This window comes from Dipodomys spectabilis, unplaced genomic scaffold (assembly GCF_019054845.1).
Source record: "Dipodomys spectabilis isolate Male_0828 unplaced genomic scaffold, ASM1905484v1 ptg000089l, whole genome shotgun sequence".
Taxonomy (NCBI): domain Eukaryota; kingdom Metazoa; phylum Chordata; class Mammalia; order Rodentia; family Heteromyidae; genus Dipodomys; species Dipodomys spectabilis.
This window is the reverse complement of record NW_024870766.1, coordinates 17,216,431-17,227,981: the sequence shown is the minus strand read 5'-3', so window position 1 is coordinate 17,227,981 and position 11,551 is coordinate 17,216,431. Positions and strand designations below refer to the sequence as shown.

Genomic DNA, 11,551 nt, shown 5'->3' with positions numbered 1-11,551 from the left:
AACAAGTCAAACAAAAATAGGTTTTTAAATAACACTAGTTTTCACTTAGAATTGAAACTTAAAAAAACTATTAAGGGCTTGGATTTGGTGTGCTACTTGAAGAGCATAAGGGAACTGAATTTTATTTTGTTTTGTACAGATGCATAAACTAGCCACGATGAGGGTTCTTGAAGCAAATTCTATTGGCGAGCTGTCAAGCAAGAAGGCTTCAGGAAATGGTGCTTTTGGATCGGCTGCCATAGAGCCCCTTTTCAGTATTATTAACTGTGAGATGAAGCGCAACCAGAAAGAGCCGCAACGCGTGCACAAAAGCAAAACCACGTTAATACACGCAGGGCTGGAACTGTCACAGTAAAAGCCATCAACCCGTGCAGTTAGTGTGCGTCCATAATCACAGTGAAGGGCCACAAGTAGGCGGAAGAAGCTTATTTAAACACAACGAATAAGAGAGTCGCTGCGTTCGAAGTCCTAAAGATCTACAGAACTCTTCGATGCACTGCCGAGTCACTTTTTACACCCCCGCCGAAGCCCAAGTGAGACCAACCAGTAACTCTGCGGGAGGCTCGCGCCCGCGTACCTGGCGCCGCCCCTCCCCGCCTCCTCCCTCCTCCCTCCTCCTGGGTCTTCCAGCCAGCTCCTGGTGGGCGGGGCCTAGTGGCAAGGAGCAGGCTCTGCCTCGGGGGTGTGGCCCACGGCGGCACCGAGCAGGCTCCGCCCCGGAGGCGTGGCCTAAGGAGCGGCCGCGCGTCGCTGCGCTGCACGTGTGCGAGCCCGGCGGCGGGGCGAATCTTCTCGTGCGCCTCCGGCCCTCCCGACCCGCGCCGCCTATGCAGGCCGGCACTCGTTGCTTCCTCCTCCGAGTGTTCGTCCAGCACCGCAAGCCGAGCTCGGGCCTCCTCGCCGCTCTGCCCGCGCCGCGCCCGTGCTCCCAGGCTCCGGGTAAGTGCACGGCCTCCCCGCTCGGGCCCCGCCGCTAGCCCGCAGCCGGCCCTCGCATCCCATCTGGGCGGGCCTCGGGAAGGCGCCCAGCCCAGCTCTCTGCCCCGGGCGCCTCCATTACGGCCGTGCCCGCGGGAGCGCGGCGGGAGCGCGGCGGGAGCCCGCAGGTCCTGCGCCTCGGCCCGCGGGCGCCGCTCCCGCTTCCGGCTCCCCTCTCCCGAGGTCGTTAGGGGGCGCAGCGCTCGCGCTGTCGTCCCTCCCGGGCGCTGTCAGCTCGCGCACGGACCCCCGCCCCCCACTTCCTTCTCTTTGCTCTGCCCCGGACGCTCTCTTGAGCTCGGCTCCCTCTCTGAAGAGCGGCCTTTCCAGAGCCCTGCGCATCCCCACACTCCCCCAGCCCGTCTGCTACAGGTCCGGCCCACGTGCTTCGTCCTGCTGGTCACACCTCTGCACTGGCTGCGAGTCTACTACGTGCCAGCCGGGCCTCTAGGACTCCTGACTGGTTGTATTCCCTGGCTTAGAAGCCAGCGGGTTGGCCTTGGGGGTGTTTCCTTCTGCCCTCTATCCCCCCCCCCCCCCCCAACCCGTGAAATAGTATGCCCCATTAACAGGGAGATTATTGTGCGATCTGTCGAAATCACTGTTTCTAGTTCAGATCTCAGTACTGCAAAAGAAGAAAAAACAATTGAGAGGCTGTGTTGTTCAATCATGAGGAACACGGCTAACTAGAAACTTGAACTTAAATCGTTTGTTAAAGGTTGGACCATTTGAGCACTAATGAAAAGTACACTGCACCCAAAGAAAGAAAGAATAGTCCAGCTGATCTCACCCATACCTAAGGTATAACTCCGGCCTCAGATCTAATATACAGACCATTCCTGATGCTCTCCCCACAGATACTTATTCCTCTCCAAATTTTTGCTCAGAAGTCACCTTTTTGGAGAGGCTTTCCCCCCAAACCACCCCATCAATCTCAGCCCTGTTGGCTCTGCTTTTTCTTTGAGGCTTGATGTTCTGAGATATTTTTTTATCTGAATATATCCTAAAATAGAATATGTTTTTCAAGGGCAGGGAGTTTTTCCATTTTTTTTCCAATGCCTACAATAGTGTAAGACATATATTCAATATTAGTAGAATAAACGACTCAGTGAGCTCATGATTTGGTTTTGCATATTGGGATATAGTGCTTGGAGGATAAATGTACTTAAAAATGGAAGGTTGAAATAGGATCAACCTTAATCTAGCTCTTTTTCAGATGTTCATTCCAGAGGAAAAATTTTAAAATACTGTTGTCAGTGTTATATTAAAATTTAAAAAGTGCTCAACTTTATTTCTGTTGTGAGTATAGAAGTTTGGTGTACTAGGAGCACTTAAGGGTCCGAGGATGAGGAAGGAGTTTCCTTAGTTGCAGGACAGCCCAGACACACACACACACACTCACACACACACTCACACACTCTCTCTATGTGTATATATACATGTGTATGTATATATATATCAAAAGACCTTGTCTAATATTTGAATGGATTTTTTTTTTTAACATAGAAATGGGGTTTTAACTTGGGGCCTTGTACTTGGAAGTGCTCTACTACTTGAGCACTGGGACTTCTTTTCCAGGTAGGGCCAGTCAGGCCATAATCTTCCTAGCTGGTATGATAGGCACTCTACCATCACCACTATGCCCAGCTTTTGTTTTTTGCTCTAGTACTAGGACTTGAACTCAAGAACCAGGGATCTGCACTTTACCTTTTTCACTCAAGGCTGGTTCGCTACCACTTGAGGCACAGCTTTACTTTTGGCTTTTAGGTGATTAATTGGAGATAAGAGTCTCATGGACCTTAATGTCCAAGCTAGCTTTGAGTAGCAAAAAATTACAGGTTTCTAGCCGTGTGTGTGTGTGTGTGTGTGTGTGTGTGTGTGTGTGTGTGTGTGTGTGTGTGTGTGTGTGTGTGTGTGTGTGTGTGTGTGTGTGTGTGTGTGTGTGTGTGTGTGTGTGTGTGTGGTGCGCGCAGGTGCCAGTATCAAGTCTTGAACTCAGGACCTCAGAGTTACTATTGCCTCTGGGTCTGTACCACTTGGACCGTACCTCCAGTCCAATATTTTGCTGGTTAATTGGAGATATGAGTCCTTTGGACTTTTCTGGCTGAGGTCCCCTAGGTTTCATCTTCAGATTCCTGAGTAGCTAGGATTTTATAGACACAAGCCACTGGTGCTCATATCATAATTCAACTTTACAGAGAAAGAAGCAGAAGCTTCATGAGGTTATATGTCCCACTGAGTTATAGGGAAAACCCAGATTTGGTTCTGAGTTGTAAGGTGGAAGCCAGATGTTTCTGTATGGGGGAAGAGGGTTGGAGAGAATGGGAGGATGAATTTTCTGATTGTAAATTTCCTGAGCCAGGCTTTTCCTGGCTATACTTGTTTACTTTTGGCCTCTGGAAGTGTATCATGCAGTGATAGCAGTTAGATGCCTTGGATTGCTGTTGGAGAACCATTTTGGGTTTTTGTAAAGGTATGTGTAATATGCAAGTACTGTCCATAGGACATCTGTACTTAGGTGTCTATCAAGAATGTACACCACCATTGGACTACAGGTGGGCTCATCTACCACCTGCTCCTTTTTCTGGGGTTCTTGTATCAGCAAGAGCTACACTGTCCTCTTGGGTCCCCAAAGGCAGAAAACCTGAGTCCTCCTAGGATGCATCTTTTCTCCACTTTTGTCACCCAGTCCTGTTGTATCCTTACCATTTTCTTAGTGTATTTGAATGCTCCTTCTCTATCCTTTGCTTAAGCCTTTTATCAAGTTATACTAATTTTTTTTTTGGGTGCGGTCGTGGGGCCTGAACTCTGGGCCTGGGCACTGTCCCTCAGCTCTTCAGCTCAAGGCTAGCTCTCTACCACTTGAGCCACAGCACCACTTACAGCTTTTTTCTTTTTCTTATGTGGTGCTGAGGAATTGAACCTAGGGCCTCATGCATGCAAGGCAAGTGCTCTACCACTGAGCCACCTTCCCAGCCCCTTCCCTACTTTTTCATGGGTTGGAATGTCTATCCCACACCCTCTACATTTCCTTTTCCACCCTTCCCCTCAGTGTTCAAAATGTGGCTCATGCGTTCATTTCTAGTCTCAGGTTTTTCTGAAACTCTGACTTCGCTCTGTCAGATGTCAGTTTTGTAAGACCACAGTCTCTGTAAGCCTTGGTCTGTTGTACTTTGTTCAATACATTGTAAAATGAGCCAATTAAATGTTAATCTGTTAGGTCTTAAATTATTATTATTATTATTATTATTGTGAGTCATGGGGCTTTGAATTCAGGGCCTGGGTGCTGTCCCTGAACTTCTTGCTTAAGGCTAATGCTCTACCACTTTGAGCCACTTTGGTTTTCTGGTAGTTAATTGGAGATGAGGTCTCACAGACTTTTCTGCTCAGGAAAGTCTGAACCATGATCTGGCTTTGAACCATGATCCTCAGGTCTCAGCCTCCTGAGTAGTTAGGGTTACAGTTGTGAGCCACCAGTGCCTGGCTGGGTTTTTTAATTTTTATCAATTTATAATTATAGTAATAATTATTATTGCTGGTCCTGGGGCTTGAACTTGGCCCAGATACTATCCCTGGACTTTTGTGCTCATTGCTAGTGCTCTACCACTTAAGCCACACCACTTCTGCCTTTTTTGATAGTTTATTGGAGGTAAGAGTCTCACAGATTTTTGCTTCAAACTACAATCTTCAGATATCAGACTCCTGAATTGTTATTTATTTTTAAGGTATTGCTGTGTAATCCATCTGGCCTTCAACTCACTATGTACCCTGATTTGACCTAGACAACTTCCTTCCTAGCCTCCTGACTGCTGAGATTATTGACATGTACCACCATACCCAACTAATTTTTATTTTTTTGTGATAAAATAACTGTTTTCAGGCTTGGGTGTGGTTTCAGGCCTGGAATTCCAGTGCTGAGGGGGCTGAAGTAGAATGATTCTGAGTTCAAGGCCAGCTTGGGCTATATATGAGTCCTTGTTGCCAAAAAAAAAAAAAAAAAAAAAGCAAAACCAGAAATAACAAATGTAGACAATCTCTGTGTCAGCAGGTTTGTTGCTAGAAAGTAGGAATAAAATAGAATTTCATGTACCAGCATTCCCTTTCAGGACAAATAAGGGTGTGTGTATATGCTACATCTCTAGTCCATTACTTTCTACTTAGGCTGGCTCCTAACCCACAGTCCTCTAGATCTTAGTCTCCTAAAGCTAGGATTATAGGCACTGGTGTCAACTTGGATACATTTATTTAGAATGCCATGTGTTTACTTCTTTTTTTGAGTTACTCTGTACTGAGAAAATACGGCTTGTTGAACATTTGCTCACTAATTTTTTTTTTGGTCCGGTCATGGGGCCTGAACTCTGGGCCTGGGCGCTGTCCCTCAGCTCTTCAGCTCAAGGCTAGCGCTCTACCACTTGAGCCACAGCACCACTTCCGGCTTTTTTCTTTTTGCTTATGTGGTGCTGAGGAATCAAACCCAGGACCTCATGCATGCAAGGCAAGCGCTCTACCACTGAGCCACCTTCCCAGCCCCGTCTCTGAACTTTTTTGCTCAAAGCTAGCACTCTACCACTTAGAGTCAGAACACTACTTCAGTTTTCTGGTGGTTAATTGGAGATAAGAATCTTACAGACTTTTCTGCCCAGGCCGACTTCAAACCATAATCCTCAGACCACCAGTGCCAGGCTTAACTCAATTTTTGATGTTTCTTTTTTGGTGTTCATGGTGGAACACACCTATAATCCTAACTATTAGGAGACTGAGTCAGGACGACCTTGGGTTTGAGGCCAGCCTGAGATATGTAGTGAGACCCTGCCTCCTCTCCCCTCCCCCATACATACACACTAATTATATGTGTATCTAAAATACAAATTTTACTGCCTTTATTATTTCAAGTATACAGCTCAGTAATAGTATTCACATTATTTTCCAATCAATATCTAGAACTTTTCATCATAAAACTAACCCTTTTTATACCTATTATACAATAATTTTTCATTGTCCTTGTCTTTTGTTTTGTTTTCAGTACTGGGGCTTGAACTCTTGAGTAATGTACTTGCTCAGCTTACTTGCTCACTACTAGTTTTCTACCACCATTTCTTTTTTTTTTTATTTAGAGAATACTTTATTAGTTTCTGTAATCAAACCCACGTAGTTAAGACCTTACATATTTAATACAGTGCGTTTACCCCGTACAAATGGAAAAAAATTAAATTTAACATTTCTAGACCAATATGGCTATTAATTTCTGTACAGTGCCAACTTAACACGGTAAACTGGGATACTTTTTCCAAAGTTGACAGCACAGCTAAAGTTTCAAAAAATTCAAATTATATATATGTATATATATATTTATATTTATATAAAAAGACCAGTAATAGCAGTATGTTATGCATCAATAGCAGCAACAGCTTTTCCAGGTTCTGCGGTCATCTGAACAAAATTAGACATCCAGCACATCCATTAATAAAAAGAAAAAAAAGATAAAAAACAAAACCCCAGAAAAATGCGAAGTTCTGTTACTGTTGTGGTACCTGGCACCATTTTTTTTTTTTTATTACCTTCTCAATCATCATCTGGAAAGAAAACATTCTTGAGTAACATCATTAAAAACAGCTCTGATAAAGCACAGTCACTACGTATCATAAAGCAGGTACAAGGTATTTATATTCACAGAGGGATGATACAGTACTGTCCTACGTCTATAATACTAGAGGATACAATTAAAAAGGCATTATTGAGCCTTGATTCTACTTTTCCAGCAGAGGGCCAAGGGATGGTATGGCACAGCTCTGTGAAGAAATGCACTTTCTTAGGTAGGAGTTCCTTCCATCAGTGGGACAGTTCCAAGTACTCAGTCTCTTAGTGAACATCAGCTACAAACCATTTGAAAATGGAGGTGCAGGAGCAGGAAGGGGGAAAAAAAACCCAAACAACAAAATAAAAACCATACCCCACAACCACTGGACTCATACAAAGATGATCTACCACCATTTCTATCCCAGATTTTTGCTGGTTAATTGGAGATGGGGGCCTTGAGGATTTTTCTGCCCAGGCTGGCATTGAACCTACCTCTTCAAGATCTCAGCCTCTGAGTTGCTAGAATTATAGGTATGAGTCACTGGTTCCTGGCTCTCTTGTTTTTAAAATTGTGGCATGAGTATGCTTTCATGTGCATTTATGTACTACCATATTCATCAGTTTTTTGAAAAGGTACACATATATGAAATACAGTGGTATGACTGATATTCACCAAATGACAAGTCTCCCATTGCTGTGCTTAGTCACCTAGACCTTCCCTAGAAGTAATTGCCTTTCTCAGTTTCCAGTAAATTGTATCTACATATTGTGCAGTTTGTACTCAGGCTTCCCTGTTAATTTCCTAAAATCAAAGCTCTGAAAGGGTCTGGGATATAGCTATATGGTAAGAGTGTTTGCCTAGGGTGCACAAAGCTCTAGATTTCCTGAGTGCCAAAAAAGAAAAGCACTAAAATATCATATAGATAAAACTTGAAGCATTTTTTTTTGGTTTTCTTGACAAATCCCTAAAATAAGTAATTTGGATCAGAGTACATACAAATTCTTAAAGCTCTTGATGCATACTGTCAGGATCCATGAAGAAGTATGCCAGGTTTCTTTCTTTTTTTGGGGGGAGGGAGGTCTGGTCGTGGGGCCTGAACTCTGGGCCTGGGCACTGTCCCTCAGCTCTTAGGCTCAAGGCTAGCGCTCTACCAGTTGAGCCACAGCGCCACTTCCGGCTTTTTTCTCTTTGCTTATGTGGTGCTGAGGAATTGAACCCAGGGCCTCATGCATGCAAGGCAAGCACTCTACCACTGAATCACCTTCCCAGCCCTATATGCCAGGTTTCTATCCCTAAAAAGTGATTAAAGTAATTTAATAAATGATTCTTGGGACCACACTTTGAACAGAATTAACTATGCTGAAACAAAATTATTTGTAAGTGACTGTTACTTCCTACTCTTTTTTTCCCCTTATTCAAAGATTGTCTTAAATGTTTTCTTGGAGCCTTAAAGATGGAGGTGACAGGCATGTCCCTGAAACGTGGGTCCCTTGTTGTTGAAGATAATGACAGTGAGGCCCCAGTTGAGGAAACGAAGAAACAGAAGGTCTCATCTGATTGCTATCTAACCAAAAGTCAAGATGGGCTGGAGAGTGACTGTCGATCCAGCAGTGAGAATATACCTGGGCCACTAGAAGCTATAAGTGTGGAGAAAGGAAAAAAGAATTCTGATGCTCATTTGGAAGAAGAGGAAGAGGAAGATGGCCTTTCAGAGGATGGGGAAGAGGAGGAGGAGGAGCCAGAGAGTTTTGCAGACATGATGAAACATGGCCTCACTGAACTTGATGTAGGCATCACAAAGTTTGTAAGTTCTCATCAAGGATTCTCAGGAATCTTAAAAGAAAGGTATGTTGTTTATATATGAAGTTACTTTATAGCATATTAGTTTTTTTTCTTTAGAAAGAAATCAGCAGTATAGTCTTTATTTTTAGTAGAATATTTTTAATTTTATTTTTGTTCACGTGGTACTGAGGAATCAAACCAGGGGCTTCATGAACTAAGCCACATTCCTAGCCAGCAATATAGTCTGTTTAGCTCTTTAACCTCAAGGACTATTTACACTTAACAACGGTCAAAAAGGAATAGAATGAAGAACTACCTAAATGAGTAAATGGTCTTGAATTATTTTTTGTGGTGCTAGGGATTTGGTGCTCTACTTCTTGCACTGTGCTTTCAGTCCAATTTTTTGCTGGTTAATTAGAAATAGTCTCAGACTTTTCTGCCCAACTTGGGTTCAAACCTGGCTCTTCCAGGTTTCTGCCTTATGAATAGTTAGGATTAGAGGTGTGAGCCACAGGTGCCCACCTTTTTTTTTTTTTTTTGACACAGAGTCTGCCCATTTATGCCAGGCTAGCCTCAAACTTTTTTTTTTTTTTTGTCAGTCGTGGGGCTTGAACTCTGGGCCTGGGCGCTGTCCCTCAGCTCTTCAGCTCAAGGCGAGTGCTCTACCACTTGAGCTACAGCGCCACTTTCGGTTTCCTGGTGGTTTATTGGAGATAGGAGTCTCACGGTCTTTCCTGCCCGGGCTGTCTTTGAACCGAGATCATCAGATCTCAGCCTCTGGAGTAGCTAGGATTACAGGCGTGAGCCACCAGCGCCCGGCAGCCTCAAACTTTTGAGCCTCCTGCTGGTGATAGTGGGGCTTGAACTCAGGTCCTGGGTACTGTTCCTGAGCTAGTGTCCCTGCTCAAGGATAGTGCTCTGCCACCTTGGTTTTTAATTAGTTAATTGGATATAAGAGTCTCACGGACTTTCCTGCCCAGGCCAGTTTCTAATCTTAGTCCTCAGATCTCAGCCTCCTGAGTAGCTAGTATTGCAGGCATGAGCCATGTGTGCCTGACTTGCCTTAGCTTCTGGAGTGCTGGGACTACAGATATCTATTACTACATGGCCGTTGTGATTTCTAATCAAGAGAAGATGCTTCCCAGAACTGTTTTGAGTAGATAAAATTAAAATGTCAAATGACATGCATTATTAGTATGTAGGTTAGTGCTGTTTATTTTGTTAAATTCTTCTAAATAGTTTTTAGTTTTCTCCTGAGTTTGTCATATAGTCTTAAAACTCTTTTATCTAAATATATCACATTTGTAGTAAAAAGAAGGTGATAATTGGAGCAGGATGGTTCTGGATGTGAATTTAGTTCAGCTTCACCCAAAAAGTGGATCACAATGGAGTTGTTAAAAGATTGTAAATAGGGGCTGGGAAGGTGGCTCAGTGGTAGAGCGCTTGCCTTGCATGCTCGAGGCCCTGGGTTCGATTCCTCAGCACCACATAAGCAAAAAGAAAAAAGCTGGAAGTGGCGCTGTGGCTCAAGTGGTAGAGTGCTAGTTTTGAGCTGAAGAGCTGAGGGACAGTGCCCAAGCCCAGAGTTCAGGCCCCATGACCGGACCCAAAAAAAAAAAGAAAAAAAAGATTGTAAATAATGAATATAAAGTATTGTATATAGATACAAGCTTAGGGTAGTTATTAGCAGACTTACAGGGTTCTGATTTAATTAGCCATTTACTATATTTTATGATTTAATATGGTCTGCTTATATAACCATGTTTAGCTTTTGTTTATGCACGTGGTAGTATTCATATTCTAGAAATTTCTGGTAAGGTCAAGCCAAGGTGTGGCTTACCATTTATTAGAAAACCCAGGGGAAAGAAATAACTTCATATGACTTCACACTGTTGATGTTTAAGAAATCTCTTGTTATGTACAACAGTAAGGCTCATTGTGTGCTAAAATTAATAGGAAATAAATATTCCCTAAAAATTTTTGTTCTCTTTTCATCAGATACTCTGATTTCATTGTTCATGAAATTGGAAAAGATGGACAGATCAGCCATTTGGATGACTTGTCTGTTCCTGTGGATGAAGAGGTAGAGTAGCTTTCTAGCAAATGTCACCTTTTGTATAAAATAGCATTTTATAGAGATCATAGAAATACAGAGCTTTACTGTTTTGAGTTCTGTATGACCCATTGAGTTCTCATGATTATTTTAAAGGACCCATCAGAAAATGTGTTTACAGTTTTGACAGCTGAAGAAAAGCAGCAATTGGAAGAGCTCCAGCTTTTTAAAAATAAAGAAGCCAGTGTTGCCATTGAGGTAAGTAGTTCAGAAACACCTGTGAGAAGGTTTTCAGAGTTTTGTTTGCTGCTTTTTGGTTGGATGTTCATAAATGTCCCTTGAAAACAATTGTTTTTTGTGTGTGTGTATACCAGTACTGGAGTTTACGTTCTTGCTTTGCTTTTTTTGCTCAAGGCTGTTGCTCTATGGCTTGAGCCATATCTATTTCCAGTTTTGTGCTGATAAATTAGGGCATAAGAGTCTCTTAGATTTTTCTTCCCTGGCTGGCTTCAAGCCAAGATCTTCAGATCTCAGTCTCCTAAATAACTAAAATTACAGACTGGTGCCGAGCTACTATGTTTTCATCTTAAGCAAAAGAAGCCAGACTGAGAAAGACAAAGATCACATATTCTCTCTTATAATTGGAATCCAGGCCTAAAAGAAAAAGAAAAAAAGAAAGGAAAGGAGGGGAAGGATAACATGATTGTCAAATGGGGTCTGGGGGAAAGTAAAGGGAGACAGTGATGAGAGGTTTGATATCAAAGTACTTTCAGTATCAAAATACTTTATATGCATGTATGAAAACACTGTACAATTAGTACATACTAATAAAATTTATACTGCTTAAAAAGGGATGATTTAATCCTATTTGATCTGAGAGGTCATGTTTACTAATAGATTTTTATCAAGAGCAGATTAATTATAACAAAAAGAAGTTTTGACTTGTATTTGAAAGAATGTCTTACTATGTAGCTCAGGCTGGCTTCAAACTCCATCCTGCCTCAGCCATGGTAGTACAGAATTACTGGGATTAAAGCTGGGGATCACCATCCCTAGCTAACAAAATTGGTTTTGTTTGAAGAGATGAAAGTATGGCCAGACACCAGTGGCTTAAGCCTACATAATTCTTAGGAATAGGGACTTGGGAGGCTGAGATGGGA

The 11,551-nt window shown here is 43.0% G+C and overlaps 1 protein-coding gene across 2 annotated transcripts in view; it reads left to right on the top strand.

Moving 5' to 3' along the window:
* Nucleotides 1-756: 756 nt before the first annotated feature.
* Nucleotides 757-11,551, top strand: part of Pus7 (pseudouridine synthase 7) — a 47,539-nt gene continuing 36,744 nt past the window's right edge. Inside the window, exons 1-4 of one of the 2 annotated variants that reach the window (XM_042684760.1) lie at nt 757-939; nt 8,002-8,401; nt 10,337-10,421; nt 10,548-10,649. In XM_042684760.1, coding sequence (XP_042540694.1) covers nt 828-939; nt 8,002-8,401; nt 10,337-10,421; nt 10,548-10,649 — 699 coding nt within the window. In that variant the 5' untranslated portion in view covers nt 757-827. Of the gene's footprint in view, nt 940-7,977; nt 8,402-10,336; nt 10,422-10,547; nt 10,650-11,551 lie in introns of both variants that reach the window. The other variant, XM_042684759.1, reaches the window with a different exon arrangement.